General features: G+C 38.6%; 1 protein-coding gene across 2 annotated transcripts in view; it reads right to left on the bottom strand.

Annotated features, from left to right (window-relative positions):
• fbln1 (fibulin 1) overlaps positions 1–21766 on the bottom strand; it is a 49370-nt gene that overhangs the window by 9593 nt on the left and 18011 nt on the right. Inside the window, exons 5-16 of one of the 2 annotated variants that reach the window (XM_030136969.1) lie at positions 19946–20008; positions 19768–19854; positions 19504–19641; positions 15036–15173; positions 13219–13359; positions 13003–13128; positions 12702–12827; positions 9846–9965; positions 9527–9658; positions 9309–9432; positions 1732–1877; positions 691–831 (exon numbers count right to left, since the gene is read on the bottom strand). In XM_030136969.1, the coding sequence (XP_029992829.1) occupies positions 691–831; positions 1732–1877; positions 9309–9432; positions 9527–9658; positions 9846–9965; positions 12702–12827; positions 13003–13128; positions 13219–13359; positions 15036–15173; positions 19504–19641; positions 19768–19854; positions 19946–20008 (1482 nt within the window). Of the gene's footprint in view, positions 1–690; positions 832–1731; positions 1878–4420; positions 4995–5690; positions 6390–9308; positions 9433–9526; positions 9659–9845; positions 9966–12701; positions 12828–13002; positions 13129–13218; positions 13360–15035; positions 15174–19503; positions 19642–19767; positions 19855–19945; positions 20009–21766 lie in introns of those variants that run through there. The other variant, XR_003935644.1, reaches the window with a different exon arrangement.

Here is a 21766-nt window from a genome sequence, read left to right as displayed (position 1 = left end):
GGGTCACCACCAGACTAAAGGCTGGGAATGGCTTCTACCCAAACATGTGTTGTTGTTACACACCACTGGAGATGGTATCTGCTGCCCCACCTTGAACCACAGCAGTCCCTTTTGCGCATTGGCAGATACTGAGCAGGTAGTTATGAGGAACTTCTCGTCAACTACAATCCTTCACGCATTCGTGCACGTGCATACACAGCATTCAGTTTATACCGTCTACTTCTGTATTGTGGAAAGTAATGATCTGCTTGGGATAAGCATAGCCATGGATAAGTGAATTAAATGGTACTTTGTTTAACCACAAGACTGTGAAAATTGATGCCAAATATTTGGTAAGACAGAAACAAGCCTTCGTCTGTCTCTTAAGAGCCACTCAGCGGACAACACTCCAGAGACACAGATGCCAAAAGTCCCCATGAAGATGATGACAGCTACATGATGCCACCACACTGCAAAAACCATAACAGGCTCTGTCACATGTACTTTTGTCAAGGAATCAGACATTGCTTATGGAAGCATTTTATATTCTTTATCCCTTCTCAGTGTACACATCTGATAAAATGCATACAAAGTGGACATAATTTAATATCGATAATATCAGAATAATAGTCGTACTTGGTTGATTCATCCAAACTACCTTAACATTTATCTCTCAAAGAGGCAAAACAGACAAATAACTGTGATACTCACCGACATACATTCCATTCTCTATCCTCTTGATGATGTCAAAGGCATTCTCCACATTACCCTCGAGGATCTCAAACTTGACGTCGTAACTGCCTAAGTGATAGGCCCCGTAAGCCCGCACTGAAGTTCTCAGGAAGACAATTTCTGTTGGAAGATAACAATTAGACACAAAAAGCTTTTGGAGTCTAAACCCTCTTAATCACACTAGGATTGAGCTGCCAATCCTGTGCCAACGCTTGCTTTTTTTTTTTTTTTTTCCCCCTGAGGCAAACACAATAAAATGGGAGACCAAAATGTCTGTATTAACTGTACCCTGAAGGGGTCACTGGAAGGTTGAAACTATTCAGTATGGTGGTTCAGCTGCGGGGCCTGGAGTCCTTACAGCCCAACGTTTTCATATCTTTTGTATTTTAATTTAAGTTTTTATGCTGCCTATATGATGTTGTAAAACACTTTATGACTTTTGACCAGTAAAGTGCTATATATATTGTTTTTTTGTTTTTTTTTACATACCTTCTTTGCTTAGAACCTGGGCCTTATGGGAAATGACATGAGCTAAACTCCCCATGACGTTGAGCATGAGTGTGTCTGAAACATGCCCTGCAAGCTGGCCAGTAGATGCTTGTCAGCTGTCACTGTCTGCGAGTGATTACCGTGGTTACTCATATCCAACCAGCATGTCACTTATTCTCTGGTGTGGCCCAGCCAAGCCAGGGTTGCATGGAGAACCTCATGGAATAGCTAATTTGGGGTCAGAGGTAATCATATGGATTCTGACAACTGCAGGGAAATGCATTTGTTGGGAGCTTAGAGATTAAGGAAGATAAAGTAGAGCTGAAGAGGGGGGAAAAAAGTCTTACTAACATCAAAAACACATAAATGATGCTCTTGTCATCAAATTTCAATCGAAGACTAAATGATGAGTGTTTGGGAGGGGTAAACTATACAATGCAAGGATTCCTGGAAAAATTCACAGTTCATAATATTAATATTTTTTGCACGTGACTGGACTCGTATTTGAGGAAAACATGGAGCTGTATTTACCCTCTGGTCTTGTGAACTCTCTGAAGGTGGGCAAGGAGATGAAGGTGTGCGATATTGAGTGTATGGGGTCCACACCACAGGCAAAGTCATTGGGTAGGCAGGTCTTTATACAGCGAATGGTGTCAGTACGTTGAAGTCTGGCCACTCTGTAAAGAAGAGAAGCAGCACACACCCACATTCAAGCACACATACACACAGACGCACACAGAAAAGGAAACAAAAACATACACACATGGCCTCCGACCTTTAGGTAAAGTCTACATAAAGACTTCAAGAGTCAACCGCCTTTGGTTTCTAAAGCTCACAATAACAGGGCATCCTTAGGAGTAGCCCACTACATAATCAAGAACTCAGTGGGATAACTTCAATGGCCGCAACACAAACATTATTTGAACAAGATAGCAAGGACACTGGATATAGCAGTCAACATCAAACACAATCTAATTCTATGTGGTTTGGAAGAATAATAAACAACAATAGCCAAAGGTAGTGCTAAAGCCAAACTTTGTAACTTGTGGAGACTCGCACTGCCATTGATGCTTTTCTGATGCCCTATTTCAAGCTGTGTGTGGGAAATGAATTACTACACTCACAGAGAATGATCCACAACCTGCTCAGGAAAATATTTGGATTTGCTGAGCATCCCCGGCTTCACATCAGATAATCTCTTGAGGAGGATTTATGGGACAAGGGAGTGTTCTAAAAGACTCCTAAATTGTGAGCAACATGACTAGACAACTCCCCAGCCTCTCCCCAGGGCAGCTCTTATCCTATTATTTAGGGCTTTGTTTATTCCACAGCCTAATCAGTGACAGGTTGGAGGGAATGGAGGGCCTCTGCTGGCTCCTAAAGCCACCTGAAGTATCACTATTCACTACCTGTCTGCTGTGTCGGACTGTGAGAGAGGTTTCCAACGCATTAACAACTTCATAAATCACGAGCCTGTCTTTGAAACAACAAGGGACTTGATCATGAGAGAACTATTAAAACTAAATAAAAGCCTTGACTCTGACATCCAAGAAGTTAAATTCAGACTTCTTCACAAAGGAGACAAGTCAGTGTATGGCTATATTGGGTTATGAAAACAGCCAAGTTGCCATGTATAAGTCCAGTTAATGTGCATGGCAGCCATATAGCCACATTGTGACTCATGTACTGTGGATCTCTGGCGCTCCTCGAGGGACCTATAGGCTGAAGCTCAAAGTCTGGGCTCAGCTTGGGTTGCAGAGCTCCTTTCATGGAGAGTGAGGAGAGAAGCCCCTGACAAAAAGTCAAGCCACCACTGGGTAGGGGCTTGTAATTAGCAATTAGCGAGTGGGTCCAAGTTTTACTTTGGCCCAGGCCAAACCCACAAAATGTTCTCTAGTTTATAATACCATGGCCTGAGCTGCAGAAAGACCCGAGCGGGGCTCTAGAGGACGAGGTGAAAGCTCTTTTGGGGTAGAGAGTAAATTTATGAGAAGATAATGACCCTGGATGAACTGCCCCCATACACATAAATGGACACTTCAAAGGAAGAACAGCAAGTGGAGCTAGTTACACCCTGTCTGTTTTAATGCATGTGGATATCTGCAGCAAGAACACCTCAACTGCACATGTTCATTTGTGCATGTGTGCATTTAAGCATGCAAACGTGCTTGTGTATATGTGGGTCTGTGCGCGTGCATGCTTACAGTATATGAATGTCTTCTTCATCTCTCCATGCCTCACGTGGCCTAGCCCAGGAGAAAAACCCCAATACTTTCAGACCAGAAAGAAAAACAGACTTTTTGGATGAAAGTCTTCTGGTCAAGCGTAGGGCCTTTTATTTTTTTGGTAATTATTATTTATAGTCGGCACATTGATAACGCCCCAACACAAACACTGCAGGGCATCATTCATTCTGTGCGCGGTGATGTTGCTGTACCACAAATTGTTCAGACCACCGGCCAGAGCCCAGAGCCCCATAACTCAATGTCAAAGGGGAGGAAAAAACCTCCTGCACGCCACTATGTTCTTATTTTAAGGATATCCCCACTAGGGACCAAGTGCATCCTTACTGGCCTGACAGCTCAAGACAGGAGGAACCTAGGACATCTGAATTTACAGTTATTATAAGCCACAGCCCCGGGCAGCAGCCTCACAGCATGTCAAACTATTTATATTCTATCCTGCTGGTGCACATTTCCCTCTCCTTTGCCACTGCATCCCATCGCGTGTCACTTACTCAGCCTTCATTTAGATTATCTGTCTGCTTTGGGGTTTACACCCGCAGTATGCAGTGGAAATCTGTGCATTTCACATTAAGCCTAAAATGTAAACGGATCTAAGGAGATGTGCATGAAAATAAGTGCCATAGAAAGATATATTTATAGTACAAGGTAACTGACGTTTTGGAGAAGGGAGTATTAATGCATACCAAAAAAAATGCTCAAAAAAGCTCAGATATTTGGAGGTATGGAATTACAGGAATTATAAACAATAATGTATGGTGTATAAAACAATGTTACAACTGATTTAAAATGCAGACTTGGCTTACATCTGATTAAAAATACAACTGATGGAGAAAATGTAAAATAGCTAACGTAAAGAATGTTACTCGAGTTATTACAACAACTTGCAATAATGTCTGAAAAAAGCCCTTCTACCTTGCTGTCTTTCGAAATTCCACTATGCACCATTATCAAAAACTAGAAATGACTTGAACATGTGTTATTTCTATTTCAATTTTAATAGAAAATTGTTCATCCAACATATAAACCATAAAATACTGCAAAACGTCAGACTTTATCATGCAACCATCATCAAATTACACTCAGTTGAAGGCAGAGTTGGGTCATTACCATTTTATGATATACCCTGACCTAGAACACCACCTAGCGGCTGTCTAATGCCTTACCTCCAAACAGATACATTCAATTGGACCTCATTTACACTGCTGATCCTTATATCTATAGGTATATCTTATATCTATGTTTATTATGTCACATGCTCCAGTACTAAAACTGTGCCTTTTTTCATACCTACTCTTAGAACTGGTGTGCCATTTTCAAAACATGTTTAGTGTATGACTGGGTTATCTTTATGTTTAATTAATAACAATAATGAAGAGTAGACATCACTTGATTATTGACTTTGTTCTGAATAACCCACTCATTATATTTCCAAGTAATTAATTGTGGAAATGAAAGCGATGTTACAAAATAGATTTTAGGAGATATTGTGATTCTTATTAGGGATTAATTGAGAAGATCAACACCATCTCTTAGTCTAACGCAGAGTTTCTCAAACTGTGGGGTGGGCCCCCCAGGGGAGGCGTGAAGACTTGCCAGGGGGGGCATGGGATCACTCCTGGGTGTTTATTTTTTTCCCTTCAGGTTCAGCACATGTAGCAGGTAGAACTAATGTTTTAGCGTTGGAGCACCCTGCGCCCATTTTAGGGATGCACAACAAACAAATCTACTGCCATGGTGATCTGTCACTAGACTAGACAAAGAGTTTAGGTTTGGAGAATGGACAAGGATTTTACTGCAGTGTTTCTGTTTTTGCATAGTTTATACAGTTTGCACTTTAATGTTCTGAGATGTGCAATGTAAATGGGCTCATTGCAACCACTGATATTGTTAAAATCTTTGTTATAAAAATTTGTTTGTTGTTCTAAAAACAAAGTTACTTTATTGTCATATTTGTAAGATAATTGCACATTTCCTATTTTTATTTGGAAAAATATTGCCTCAGGGAGCAGTCTGGTTGAGTTTATTTGTATTATTCAAGCAAAACTCCAAGTTATTTTTAATTTGCACAACAAATTATTCAAGGAAAGCAAAAAGTATGTTTACGATATTGATGTTTCTTTCAATAAAAGTTGTAATTGCACCACTGTTGCAATGTTGTTGGGGTTGAGGGGGGCCTGGAGATTTTTTTGTCCTCCAAAGGGGGGCCCGATAGAAAAAGATTGAGAACCACTGGTCTACTGGAACTTTTTAGCTACTGAGATGCTGCCCACAATAAAGTAAAAAGAAATTTCAGATTTAACTTTCTGTGTAAACACAACAAATGAGATTAGAGAGCTTTAAAGTGTTTTTTGAGCATGTTTCCGCTTCATGTATTCAGCTCTTTGTAGCTTCATATTAATGTTCATTGTTTTTTTTCTTTTCTTTGTGGTGTTGGTATTCCCCTTAACTCTCTGTATCACTTTTACATATGGTCCCTTACTGCTTTTTCCACTAGACAGTGCATTGAAAATGGCACATGTTGTGTAACTGTGATGTAAAGTCAGTTTAAATAACCCTCATCTTTATTCTAGTAGTGGATTGTACGGTACTCTGGGCTCATCCTGAGTGACAAACACCAGTACTTTTGCCAGGTATGTGCTGACTATGCCGTAGCGACGAAGCCTTAGCTCGAGGGACAGCTCAAAGTCCTGGGGTTTGCTCATGAGCTTTGCCACTGACATCACGCCGCCAGTGGGCACCTGCTCCGCCTTGAAGAAATTGCCCTCGTTGCCAGCAGTGATAGCAATCTGGATGTCATCGCTGGCCAGAGTGTGGGAGGGGCCCATGCGGAAGATGTTGGTGAAGACAGGGATGTTGGTGGGGAAGGTGAGGTAGTAGTAGGTTATTCTCAGGGGCATGGCCAGGCACTCTTCAGAGTCATTGCAAAGCAAGCGTTCACATCGACTGCGAAGAGAGAAGGGGGTGGGGGGGGTGGGGCAGGACGGGACAAGACAAAACAAAACAGGCACAGAGAAAGAGAGACCAGGCGTAAATTTCATTTGCCGTGCATGGCATGCAGTGGAGGGAACACCAGCTCAGCAGCATATCACCTAACAGGCAAGTCATGGTTCCCTCTGTGGGATCATGCAAGAGGTCCACTAGGGGCCTCCAAATCAGAGTGGGCATACACAGCCTCTAATGCAACTGAGCCAATGAAAACTGACAATATGCATTTTTTTTTTTTTTTTTTAATCATATTCTAAATGAACAGAACATGCTACAGCCCAGTCTTTTCTGAAGTCATTCTAGCACTGAGCATTCTGGACATGCACAGCCTCCATACAAATAGGTAACGGTTTTAAAAAGGTCATATGGTCTACAGTACTGTGTTCACAAATCTCTTATGATTAACTGTAAGGAACATGAGCACTCCTCTTGTGCACAATGTTGGGTTTTTCTGCTGAAAATATGTCACATTAAACCATATTCAACATTCAACATTCAACAACATTAAACTATATTCACATTAAACCAAGAAGAAAATTTGGAGTCATAATTTTGAGGTTATTATGCTATTATTCTCGAATTCGACGCCCTTGACTGTTCATATCTTCTGCACTTTGTAAATTCATCCTGTGGGCCAGATTGGAACCTTTGACGGGCCGGTTTTGGCCCCCAGGCCGCATGTTTGACACCTGTGGTCTACTGTGTTCACGAATCTCTAATGATTAAGTGTAAGGAACATGGGTACTCCTCTTGTGCACAATGTTGGGCTTTTCTACTGAAAATATGTCATATCAATATCACTTTTTCATATTGATATGACATATAAGTATTGATAAAATTTACTAATTTGTTTATAGGTAGCAAAAATTGTTGGAAAAGGAGCGTTTCTTGGACTTGGATCTCTTAAAAAAAGGTATTTTGTTAGTGATGCATATGTGTACTCTGGAAACAACAAAAAACCCCCAAGGCCAGGGGTGTCAAACTCCTTTTTTTCCGGGGCCACATTCAGCTCAATTTGATTTCCAGTGGGCCAAACCAGTAAAATAATGGCATTGTAGCCTATAAATAATGACAACTCCAAATTTTTTAATGCAAAAAATAACATTAAATTATGAAAAACATTTACATTTTACAAACTATCCAAACAAAAAGGATGTGAATAAGCTGAAAAAACTGAAATTTCTGAAGAAAAATAAGAAGAAATAATAATAAGAAAAATCTGATCAATATTATGCCTCAACTTATGATGTATATGTCGAGGCCCAAAACGGAATCTGGCCCGATTCAGAATCGGGCCGGCCCAGAATGGAATTCTATTCTAGGCCGGCCTAGAATGGAATCCTGCTGCTATAATGTTATTTTTATACCATGTTTAATGCAAATGATCCATAATTCCATAATTTGTCATAATTTTACATTTTCAGTCTTACATACCTTGAGTAACTATTGTCAATTTCAGTCGATTTCACTGTACCATATATTGGTGGGGAGTACCACTAGGTTCTATTTGTAAATAAAGTGTATTATAGTTTACAATTAAAATGTTGTTTGTTTCATTTTTTTTTTCACATATTTGCAAATTCCATGTATTGATTTTTGTAATAATTTAGATCATTTGCATTAAACATGGTATAAAAATAACATTATAGCAGCAGGATTCCATTCTAGGCCGGCCTAGAATAGAATTCCATTCTGGGCTGGCCTGATTCTGAATCGGGCCAGATTCCGTTTTGGGCCTCGACATATACATGTGCATTACAGATCAGATCTACCAAGGCACAAAACAGGTAGAATATTGTTAATTTATTTTATTATTTATAATTATTTATTTATTACTGACATTTTATTATTAAAGGATATCAGAATTTAATGTTCTTTGCAATAAATCAAAGAGAAAAAATTGGTGTTGCCATTATTTATAGGCATAATGTCATATTATTTCTTTCACATTAAACCAAGAAGAAAATTTGGAGTCATAATTTTGAGGTTATTATGCTATTACTCTCGAATTTGACGCCCTTGACTGTTAATATCCTCTGCACTTTGTAAATTCATCCTGTGGGCCAGATTGGAACTTTTGACAGGCCAGTTTTGGCCCCCGGGCCGCATGTTTGACACCTGTGGTCTACTGTGTTCACGAATCTCTTATGATTAAGTGTAAGGAACATGAGTACTCCTCTTGTGAACAATGTTGGGCTTTTCTACTGAAAATATGTCATATCAATATCACTCTTTCATATTGATATGACATATAAGTATTGATAAAATTTACTAGTTTGTTTATAGGTAGCAAAAATTGTTGGAAAAGGAGCGTTTCTTGGACTTGGATCTCTTAAGAAAAGGGATTTTGTTAGTGGTGCATATGTGTACTCTGGAAACAACAAAAAAACCCCAAGGCTATCCATGTTAAAAATATTAAAATACTTTTAATGTTACGGCATGGTCAAGCTAGATCTATAAATATTTCAACACTTTTCGCTTTTTTTTTTTTTTTATCAATTACTAGAAATTTCAGGTGACCCCATTTGAATTCCAGGTTGAAAAACACTGCATTAGAGGGAAGCAGTTGATGAAATTTAAGCAGAAAAACATAGCAGTGTTTTTGTGCATGTACATTTTTGGCTTGAGAGGGTCAATTTCACACCACTATCTATCTATCTATCTATCTATCTATCTATCTATCTATCTATCTATCTATCTATCTATCTATCTATCTATCTATCTATCTATCTATCTATCTATCTATCTATCTATCTATCTATCTATCTATCTATCTATCTATGTGCCTTGGAGTTCTTTGTTTGTCCCTGTTAACAGTTTGTTCCTGTATTTATTGTAGCTCTGTCTGTTGATGTCTTTCCTAAATGGGACACTCACGTCTCTCCCACACGGCGGTAGTTATTCGGACAGTCGAAGGACAGGCATCTGAATCCTCCCTGGACATTGAAGCAGCTCTGATTCCCTGTACAGGTATGTGTTCCTGTCAGACACTCATCGATATCTGAAAGACAAAAAAAGATTTCAAGCCTCAAAACATATTCCTATTTATTGACCTGGAATGCAGTAGTAGAAGTAGTTAGAAATGGACTAATCACCCTGACAGCTGCGTCCATTTGCTGCTAAGGTATAACCATTGATAGGACAGGAACAGTGGAAACTTCCAGGAGTGTTGTGACAGCGATAGGAGCAAATATGACCTCCGGTGGGCAGGGCGCATTCATCTATATCTGCAGAGTCACAGAGACAATGTCAAGTCAAACCAGTGACCAGCATGAACAAATATATTTTACTATTATAAAATATATTTTACCATTATAAATGTATTATTATTATTATTATTATTGCTGCAGGATGATTATTCAAATATTGCAGAAGCTGGTTTTGCTTGTCACTGCATGAAACAAATTAATTTACCTTCACAAGTCATGCCATCCATGTCACTGAGCTGGTAACCACGGCGACAGTAACACTGGTAGGAGCCGTACACATTGGCGCACTCTTGACTGCATGGGTTGCTCTCACATTCGTTCAAATCTACAGTAAAAAAAACACAATTACTTACCAATATAAGCTCCAACCCAGATGTTTACTGATTCCTGGTACCTTTTCTCTGGACCTCCTGCCTCCATCATCATTATTCATTTATCCATATAGTTGGGATTGTGTTTATTATATAGTTACACAGATGGTAGAGGTTTCTATTATTTGTACTAACAGCTGCAGTAGTAGTATACTCAGTGCCAATGAAAACACAACACTTGAATGTGTTTTATTGTTCCTGAGCTGCATCAATATGTTTAAGTTTCACCTGTATAAGATAATCCCAGACAATTTCTTAACAACCTGAGAAGGGTTGAGCTATTGTCACTTGAATGAACTTGTCTGCATTCATAAGACTTGTTTTTCTCATTGCTCAGCAATGAACTGCTCAACTTAAGGAATTGTGGTCAGTTAAGGAGTGGTCATGTTCTGTATATAAAGGCAAGCTGAAAAGCATGAAAATCATTTGCAATAACTCAGCGATGCCTAGACTGACACGTGACCAAAGATGCCATGCTATGGGGCTCCTGGAGGCCGGAATCTCTGCTCGGCAGGTGGCACGCCGTTTTGGATGCAATGTGTCCACCATAGTCAGGATGCAACAGAGGCATGAAGAAACTGGCTCAACTGCAGACAGACCTCGCCCTGGACGAGCACGTGTGACCACGCCACAGCAGGATCGCTACTTTGAGCTGCAGCACCTCCGGGACCGCTTTGTGACTTTTGGTTTTGGGGGTCCTTGAGTTTCTTTCTTTATCCTTATTTTTTGTCAACAAATTTGGATGTGATTTTTTATTTTTACTGTATAGAAATGGCCTATGATTAATTCCAAAGAGCTTATGGAATAAAAATCCTCATCGATTTAAAAAAATATAAGAATCTTCAAGTGTTGCGTTTTCATTGGCACTGAGTATATGTCCACTATTATAGTTTTTCTCAGTTGCTTTGGTACATTTCTCAGATCAGAATTACCAAGAACTACTTGTTCAACCTTCACATCATTGCGTCACTTGTGCACACCAAAGAAGCACTTTCTCATTTCTTTGAACAAGTTGCAAATGCTTTGGTACATCCATGCAAATGATTATGTACAATTCTCTGTTGTTTCCTACATTATCAATAGCTTATGTCATGTTGATCAAAATGTATTATAATGGGTCTGTGTTGAATAGTCTCACCCACTACAACATTTATTAGTTCATCGCAAAGGCTTAGGCTGGCCACAATAAAAGGCCACTCTAAAATGTGCACTTTTACTGTATTAGGTGGTCCAGGGGGTTCAGAAAACCAGTCAGTATTTGGCGTGACCACCATTTTCCTCGCACAGTCTTCTTCATGAATTCTCTGAAACAGCTTTGGAGATGGCTTATGGTAGAGAAGTGAACATTCAATTCACAGGCAAAAGCTCTGGTGGACATTCCTGAAGTCAGCATGCCAATTGCATATTCCCTCAAAACTTATGACATCTGTGGTATTGTGCTGTGTGATAAAACTGCACATTTTGGAGTGGCCTTTTATTGTGGCCAGCCTAAGGCACACCTGTGCAAAAATCCTGCTGTCTAATCAGCATCTTGATATGCCACACCTGTGAGGTGGATGGATTATCTCAGCAAAGAAGAAGTGTTTACTAACACAAATTTAGACAGATTTGTGAACAATATTTGAGAGAAATAAACCTTGTGTGTACACAGAAAAAGTTTTAGATCTTTGAGTTCAGCTCATGACAAATGGGAGCAAAAACAAAAGTGGTGCGTTTATATTTTTGTTGAGTGTATGTTATTTCTGCCCTCTCTACTACGATGCATTCAAATTTAGTCATGTTTTCATGTTTGCTGTACTTATCTCTTTTATTGTGTTGTGTGTTTTCTGTTTTTATTTTGCTGTTGTGCCCTTCTGCTTCGTCTGTCACAGTTTTTAACCCTTTCATGCATAGTGGTCACTACAGTGGACAGTTATTTTACAGCTGTTCTCTTGTATATTCATGGGGTTTGTTGTTTTAGTTGCATATCAGACAACACAGTGGACGCTCATGCAGCACCTCATACACTGCAATTCATAAAATTACTGTAACTGCTGTTCTTGATAAACCTGATCTGCAGTAACATGTTTTTTTAGAGTAAATCATTTGCTATTTGTTATAAGACTGTAATTAACAGTTATCTTAAACAGAAATTATTATTATTTTTTAATATTATCTTCATGAAGTGAGTAATAACCAGTATTAGAGCATGCTAAAATGGGAGAAAACATCAGATTAGCTGCATTAAAAACCAATTTATTTCAGAGTTTTCACTATCACTTTCTGAAATTACTTTTTAAATACATGTTTCTTTGCTTCAAAAATTAAACGCTTGGTGTCCAGCTGAGTGGACATTTTTGTAACTCCATAAATAACAGGTTTATTAAAAATTTCAATCACATTGTTTTTTTCATGCCTAAAGAGGAATAAAAACACTCTAGAACAAAATCTTGACTAAGGTTCTCATAATTCATGCATCAAATGGTTAAAGGTGCTATATAAATAGTTATTATTATTATTATTATTATTATTATTATTATTATTATTATTATTATTATTATTATTGTTAATAATAAAAACAGTGAGGTACTTATGAGAGGAAAAATAAAATATTGTCTTGTTGAATATATTCTGTTTCCATCTACATAAAACTGATGGGTCAGCTGCATAAAACAATAAGAAAACATTTCCTGATCAGCTGTTTTGCTCACCGTCACAGTTCCTGCCATCAGCAGCCAGTTTGAAACCTGTGGTGCAGCTACACTTGTAGGATCCGAGGGTGTTTTCGCACTTGTGAGCACACAGACGGCCAGGATAATGTCTGCATTCATTAATATCTAAAACACCACATCACAACAGGCCAAAGTTCAGTGATTACAGTCTTATTATATCCTGGAGTGCAACATTACTTCAGGTTTTTTTATTTGTTTGTTTGTTTTACACTCAGAGAAATTGACAGTACTCACAAAATATCAGTAAAGAAAACCTGAAGCTTGATTAAAACCTGTTTACCTTCACAAACCCGACTGATGCTGTTAAAGATGTAGCCCGCCTCGCACTCACAGCGGTACGAGCCCACCAGATTAATACATCCATGACCCTCGCAGACCTTGTCAAGACTCTTACACTCATCAATATCTGTTTAGAGAAAGAGGACAATAAATACAGAGAGCAAACGGACTCCAGACGGGTTAGGATGGAGATAGGATTGGGAGTTTTTGACAGTACCAATGCAGCGAGTGCCTTCTTCGTTCAGGTGGTATCCTCGACCACAGTTAACGGAGTTCCTCTGGCAGATGTAAGAGCCAACTGTGTTTATACAGACCTGCCCTCTGGTGCATGGAGTCTGGGTAACACATTCATTAATATCTGAAACAGATCATATTGTGTCATGACAATATTTCTTTTCACTTTCAGTTTTTCTTTCAAGCAGTGGTTTGCATGTTAGATAAAGGCTGTTAACCCTTTAACCCCTGAAACATTATTTCAGTGAATGGGCTCTATGCACAGCCCCACTACTTCCTGAACTTAAGGCAGCTCCTTTATTTCTTGTCTTTCATTATTGGGCACACTGATTAACTCAGGTGTGTCTGCTACTTCTTGTTCTGACTACTGTGGTCGGACACACCTGGATTAATCAGTGCGCCCAATAATGAGAGACAGGAAATAAAAGAGCTACCTGAAGTTCTGGAAGTTGTGGGGCTGTGCATAGACCCCATTGTGTCTGTTTCAGTGTCATAAAAGTTGCTGTGAGTATGTGTTTGTGTTCCTTTTCTTCAGTGGTTTTACTTTACTGTGTTTTTAGGGTCAAAACAGGGTGGAATAACAGAAAAAGACAAAGAGAGGAACTGAAGTCTTACAGGTTTATACTAAATAAGACACTCAGAATGTACAGTATGTATCAGTAAGAGATGTAGGATGTTGAACATGAAGTGTGAACTGGAACACACTGAACAACAGCAAGTGTTTTAATTTTGGTTAAGTAGTTTTTTTTTTTTTTTTTTTGGGATGGGGGGGGGGGTTCGAAATCAGTCCAGCTGCATTTGGGCACCTGGTTGAACTCCAAAAAGCAGTTACATAGTGAAAACTTGGGGAAAAAAACAGTAAAAAGTCACTACAAACAATAGTAAAAACAAAAACACAACAAGGAAAATGTTAAAAAAAAAAAAAAAAAGCCCAAACTGTCTATTTCTATAGATGTTCTCACTCACTGCTCTGTGTTTTGCCCCCCGTTATACAGGTGACAGGGGATGCACTGAGCATGCTCAGATGTCTTTGAAAAGAACAAGGTCTATTCTATGAGCACGTTTTGAAACTTTTCCTATTGAGCAAACGGTTGAATTTTTATGAATATTTAAAATAAATCATACACTCAGAACGCTCACCACAGACACGTCAGGGGTTAAAGGGTTAAAGATCATTGCTATATACTCTGATGATTACAATTTAAGAGGTTTATCTCATGTACAACATAGACAAGTTATATGTTACATAATAAGGCAGTAGGGGAGAAAAATTATAGTCTTGCCTGTGGGTGGAACAGGGGAGTTCATAGTGTTAATGTGGTCTGTTACAATGTTTCAAGGCAGGGAATCGTATCATAACATCCCTTGTGTAATAAACATCAGCAACATCTACATCTACAATCCACAACAGTGAGTCACAGTTCAAACACATAATTTTATTTAATAATGTAATACCTCCTCCAAGGACATTCATTTGGGTCACTCTGGTTTGTAAATCTGTCAGTACACAAAATGTTTTGCACTGATTTTATTGAAATTTAGGGGACCACAAAGCCATGGCAAAAAAACAAACCATGTACATTCTGGAGCAGATCCACATAAAGAGATGGAGCCTGATAATGTTTATCACATTATGAGATATGGTGCTTGATTTACAGGACTGTGGAGCCTTGGTCGAGGTTTTGAAGAGAAAATCTTGTACAAAACAACTAGCGTTCTGAGGGCGCATCTGGTACGATATCTACAGATGAGGCTGTTTCCTACACTGTAATATTTTGATGGTACAGAACTAGCGCTCACCAATACAGCTGCCCAGGGCGTCCTGGATAAAGCCAGCAGCACACTTGACTTTGGGGAGACAACGGAATGATCCCTGGGTGTTTTGACACTCAAACTCTGGGCCACAGTTATGGATGCCAGTCTCACATTCATCAATATCTGCATGAAACATAGAATAGAAAAATAGAATAGAATAAGCTTTATTATCATTGAAAAATACCATTGTACAGTGAAATGAAATTTGGTTTTACATTCTGTAAGGTGCTCAGGTAAAATACACACAACAATTACAGGGTGGGGAAGCAAAATTTACAATATTTTGAGGCAGGGATTGAAAGACAGTGTATGACCACTTAGTTTATTGAAAGTCATGAGAATTTATTTGCCACAAGAAAATTTACATAATAGAAAATGTTTTTATTCTTCGTGTCCTCCTTCTTTCCCAATAACTGCCTTCACACGCTTCCTGAAACTTGCGCAAGTGTTCCTCAAATATTCGGGTGACAACTTCTCCCATTCTTCTTTAATAGTATCTTTAAGAAAGTCCACATTGCTGTGTGATGTTCTATTGGTAGCATGCTCTAAAATGCCCCAAATAGCAGAATCCAGAGGGTTTAGATCTGGGCTAGAAGGCGGCCAAAAACATGATTCCCAAAAATTGCTAAAGTTGGATTTGCACAAATCTAGTATTTTTCTAGCTGTGTGGGCTGGAGCACCATCCTGTGTCCATACATAATTTCCATCTGGGTAGTTTGCTTTAAGCCATGGCAGTACCTGGTATCTGGATGGATTTGGTTGGATCCTTTAGGATTTTGGATTTGAGAGCTTTAATAAAAGCTTTGGTACGTTTTTTGTTGCTTCCTCCACTTCCAGACTATCTCGTAATAGTTTTGCTCATAGTCATTCTCTTCTTTCCATTATAAACAGTCTTTATGGACACTCCAACTATTTTTGAAATCTCCTTTGGTGTGACGAGTGCATTCAGCAAATCACACACTCTTTGACGTTTGCTTTCCTGATTACTCATATGGGCAAAAGTTTCTGAAAAGGTATGGATAATAGTGTTAGGTATGATTATGACATCAGTATATGTTTGGTTTCAAAACAATTGACGTAGTGCCTGCTGAGAAAAAACAACTAAATGTTCATTGTAAATTTTGCTTCCCCACCCTGTATACACTCAAGAATAAGAATATATGCATAAAACAGTCAAGTAAAAGACAATGTAAGTATAAAAAAAAACAGTCAAAAACATGCATGCATGCACACACATACACAAAAGTGAGTCCAGTGTCAAATATGCAGAATATACAGGTGACAAATATGACTGGAGTAGGGTGCTTTTATGAAACTGGGTTCATTTTGGCATCTACTTTGCCAGCTTTTTAGACCCAATAATGAAAAAGAAATATAGACATATTTTCCTCCATTATGTACCTAATGATGACCTCAGATAAATGCAAAAAAAATATATACTCTTGCTCTGAGCCATCCCAAAATTAATGAATTTTTAATAAAATATTGGGGACAAAAATAGGACCAAAACTGGGACATGAAAAGCTAGTGATACTTTGCTTTTTTAAATGGAATTATGCATTTTAAAACATTTCCCTGTGGTCTTAATAAACTGTAAAAGCTATGCTTGGGCCTGAATTCTTCATTAACTAAAGGTGCTGGAGACTTTCATGAGCAATTTGTCATCAAACCTGTCAAACCTCGGTCATATTCTCAGTATCACAAATCTGTAAATCTTTCTGTGATTACTCACCTGAATCTCTTGCATTACGGTGAACAATTTTGAAGTGCCGTCCACCATAAACAGTCCATGTGTTTACAAACGAGCCGGGAGGTCACTCGGGAATCTTCGGAATTTTGCATTGTGGGAAGCAAAGGCTCGCGCAGCCACCTTACAGCAGCAGCTGGAACAGACACGATCGGAAACAGCAGGAATTCCCTTCCTTCTGTGCATATTCCTCCAGCTGTTTCTGCATTTCCACGTGTTTGTTTCATCCATATAACACCTTGTTTCAGCCATATAATACCATATGGTCGCGCTGCTGTTGCCGCTGTCAGGTGGCTGCACGAACCTCCGTTTCCCGCAATGCATGTTGCGAGAAAATTCCGAAGATGCCTGAGTGACATCCCGGGTCGGTTTGTAAACACACGGTTTGTTTATGGTGGATGGCACTTCACCGTAATACAAGAGATTCAGTTGAGTAATCACAGAAAGACTTACAGATTTGTGATACTCAGGCTATGACTGAGGTTTGACAGATTTGATGAAAAATTGGTCATGAAAGTCTCCAGCACCTTTAAACTCCACAGGTCCATCTTCAACCCTATTTCTGAGTAATGACACCAGAAAGGTCATTTTGAGCACTGGCCCTTTAAATGCAAATGAGCCACTTCACACCCCACCCCCTCCAGGTTGTTGTCTGTGCTGCTCTGTCCTGTTCAACCAACAACTGAACATTTTAGGTAATCGGCTCAAAGTTTGGACATATTTTCAGTATGGACTACAACCACTGCTGCTGACAAACAATTATGTCGTACTCAGAGAAATGTTCGTCGGAAGTCTTGACCTTATATGTGCAAATGTTGTGACGTAACCAGTTATAAAACATAACAAATTAAGAGGGAATTAAAATGGGTTGTAGAAATCCACTCGATTTTTGCTGAAAGGAATATAAAGATAGCTGTACAGCACCTGGAGGGTTCAAATCCAAACTTTATGAACTACAAGGGTCCCCAAATACACAAATAAATGTACCAAAGACTAATAAAAGTGGGTTTAGCAAAACATGACCCCTTTAAATGATTCATCACCATTTATAATAATATATTTTGTATTTCATATTTTTTCAGTAAAAATCTGGTATTTTTCTGTATTTAATTTGCTGATAATGTGAATGTTCTTAAAAGCTGAGGTTAAAATTGAGGGTTATTGTATCAAAAGTAGAGAAAATTGAAGAAAAAGTTACTTTTTCAGCAAAGATATCAACAACTGAGTGTAAAAACAAGTGTGCCCATCCACTGTCATTGATCGAACTCCATGGGTTTTACTGGTGAATCAGTGTTGTAGAAGATGATGGTGTTTCTACATTCACTACGGAGCCTCTGAACCAGTGGCGATTTCTCATAGACTGCAAGGGAAGCCTGGCCTCCCCTAAAATTACATAAATTAAATGGTTAAATCTGTACGGTTGTGTTGACATTTCATTGACTACAAATGTGTTAGAACATGTTCATCTCAAAGATGAGTTCGTTCAGAATCAGCTTTATCACAAATCAACAAACGCGATGTTGTTCACTTCTCATACATTCTCGTTGCGCTGTTTTCTCATCCATCTCTGCTCAGTGCATTTGTCCGTAGACTGTGGGCGTCTCTGGGCTTCAATGGGACTGAGTGGAACAGTTTTTTTCATTGCCTCAAACCTGGACGGTAATTGGATAAATGCCACGATGTTGTCCCGCCCCCGGACGCCGGGCATCTCTGGGGGTGAATGGAGCTGTGGGCGAAGCTCAGCCGGGTTGGATGCCCGAATCCCACGTGCTGATTGGAGGATCAGTCAAAAGGCTGAATCCTGTTTGATTGACAGCTGTTTTGAGACCTACTCCCTCACTGACACAATTCAGTTTAATACCGTTGTGCATTCCGCTGTGAAACCAAGAGAGAAACCACTACGAAATTACTTGTTCATTTCTTGCACTGTAAATAAAACACACTCATTGTACTTCCTTGTTTCAATTTAACATAATTTCAGCGTTTTCTTGTTTCAGTTACATAATTTAATCATTTCTTGTTCGAGTTTAATATCGTTTTGTAGATAGTTAAATCAATCATACTGTCGGCTAGGTCGGAGTGAAAGGAGCATCTCTTGTTTAAAAAGGCTGAAGTCTTACACCCACAACACAATGGGCCAAGGCAATCTAAGCAGAGAGGACACTGGTCCAGTCCCTGGAAAAGACGCCTACTTGGTACGATAAGGTCACTGACCATTTTCTTAAAAAGAAACGGAGGGCCGAATGTATGTTTAAATAATTTGACAATTTTTTTTGATGTAAGCCGACAATGTGCTTCCCCTGTCTGAAGGATGAGCAACCACCACTGCTCTGAACATCCAAATGGGTCATATCTGATGACCAGAAAAAGATGACAAACTGCATTTTACAACAATGACGTCATGACGTAACTAGTTATAAAACATAACAAATTAAGAAGGAATTAAAACAGTTTGTAGAAATCCACTCGATTTTTGCCGGATTGAATATAAAGATAGCTTTGAAGCACCTGGAGGGTTTAAATTCAAACGATTGTGAACTATTAGGGTCCAAATACACAAATAAATGTACCAAAGACTAATAAAAGTGGGTTTAACACAATATGACCCCTTTAAGACATGAGAAAATTAATTGTACACAATCTGACAAAACTGTGATTTTAGAGGTCTGGTACCCAGACTCAATTTCAGGACAAACTGAGACTGACCTTTACAGTTGTTGTTGTCAGTGAGTTCATAGCCAGTCCCACAGCTGACCTCTCTCTGACAACGGAATGAGCCCTCAGTGTTGATACAACGCTCTCCTCCCCGGCAGTTACTGGCTCCCAGCAAACACTCGTTAATATCTGGGAGACGAGCGGAAAACACACAAAACCAGAGGAGAGAATCACTGTGCTGACCCTTTTTGTTCACACTTTATGGGATGATAAAAACTTCCAAGCAAATGTGGATGCAGTACATAAGCCAATTACCTTCACAGCTCTTTCCATCTGGTTTGAGTCTGTAGCCTTTGAAACAGCCACAAGTGTTTTCACTCACACACTGATGAGCACAGGTCCCTGGAAAACAAACACATGCATTTATTTGTCAACTTTAAAGGTTAAAACAGCTCAGCTATGAAAAACTTTCTATTTGCTTGTAAGACTATACCTTGGCATGGGTCATTTACAACAGAATTGTCTTCGTTATCGGTGGTTTGATCCTTATTTGGTACTGTGTGACACAAGAGAAAAAAACAATGTGATTCCCACGTGTTAGACTACCTTAGACCACTTTTCAGTCGAACAAAATAACTTATTAAAGGTCCAGTGTGTAGAGATCTAATTACTGAAGTGGAATATAATACTCATAATTACATTCTCACTAGAGTGGAATCATTAATAATTGTTCTTTTTTTCCATTTGTAGCAGATTTGAAGTTGCATTACTGTCTCCTACAATGTTTGACGTTGGATCAGAGTTAATTTTTCCCTTAACCAAAAAGCACAGAATGAGCAAAACAAACATAGGCTCTAATAAGGGATCTTTGGTGTTTGGAATCAGTGTGGGTGGGGGTCAGGGTGAGGCCAGAACACTGTGTTCTGCAACTTCATAGCAGATGCCACTAAATATGACAAAATTGACAATCCCCCTTTTTTTTTTTTAACTGTTTACATTACCTCAATACAAAATATGACTCAAAATTACATATATCTGGAAAAACCTATTCATAACATATAGTCTGTCATAAGAAATAAATAGGTTGCATATTGTATTATGACTAAGAAAGAGTTTACTTCTTATGATAGACTATATTTAAGAAGAAGAAATAAACAGGTTTTATTCTGCATTTATTTTAGTTAAAAAATGTTTCCAGAGGAAAAATATCAGTTTCAGAAGATTTTCACAAAGTAAACACTTACTTCATTATATTGTCCAGCCAAATTACTATTACAAATTGAATCTTTAATTAACTACCTGAAATATTTTTCTAATCAATAATTATCCCATGGTTACTTTCTGTGATAACATACCTGGCTTATACTGCTTTGTAGAGTGAGCCCAAAGATAATGTTCACTTTTTAAGCTTTAAGCAATGGCCTCATGTATCCAGCAGGGGGAAGTGTAGCCATATGTGAGGACACATTCAGTGCCTGTGTTTCTCCACTTAAACCTCCTGACTTCAGATTCAGACTCAGTTTTATTGTCATTCAATCAATAGACATGATAGAACAAAATATAGTTACCCTGGCCTCTGTATTTGCAGCATGAAAATAAGACAAAATATTAAATTAAATATTTATTATCTAAATGGGATAGAATAACAACTACCATAAAATATAATAAAACAAGTGGTGCCAGGCACAACAAACCCTGCCCCTCACATGTATTGTAGTTTATTTTGGCATCAATCCAGCTGATGTGATCATGTCTATGCGTGTGCTGATGTCAGCATATCAACTGCCTCTATATATGTGCCAAGTTTGAATTACGGTGAAACAAAATGGATGTTTCTATAGACAAGTTAAATTCCGCCCATTATAAGTAAATGGGAGGAAAAAAAGATTTTAAAAATTCATTAAAAATTGGAACTATGACCTACTTTTTCCAAAATGTAATGACATCTATTCTGGGTCACTGGCAATCTATAAACCCAGTTTGGTATGAATTCAGCCAATAGTTTTGGTGGTACAGACATTTGAAATTTTGCCCATTATAAGTAAATGGGAAAAAAAAAAGATTTTAAAAATTATTTTTTTTTTTTTTTTTTTTTTTTACTTTGACCTACTTTTCCCATAATGTAAGCAGATCTGTTCTGGGTCACTGGCAATCTATAAACCCAATTTGGTATGAATTCAACCAATAGTTGTGCTGCTAGAGTGTTAACAAACAAACAAACAATCAAACAAACAAACAAACAAGTGGTGCCTGGCACAACAAACCCCGCCCCTTCAGACATATTCTGGGTTATTTTGGCATCAATAAACTGTTT

The sequence above is a fragment of the Sphaeramia orbicularis genome, chromosome 6 (genome assembly GCF_902148855.1).
Source record: "Sphaeramia orbicularis chromosome 6, fSphaOr1.1, whole genome shotgun sequence".
Classification (NCBI taxonomy): domain Eukaryota; kingdom Metazoa; phylum Chordata; class Actinopteri; order Kurtiformes; family Apogonidae; genus Sphaeramia; species Sphaeramia orbicularis.
Note: the sequence above shows the minus strand (reverse complement) of the source record. Positions and strands in the feature narration are given on the sequence as shown.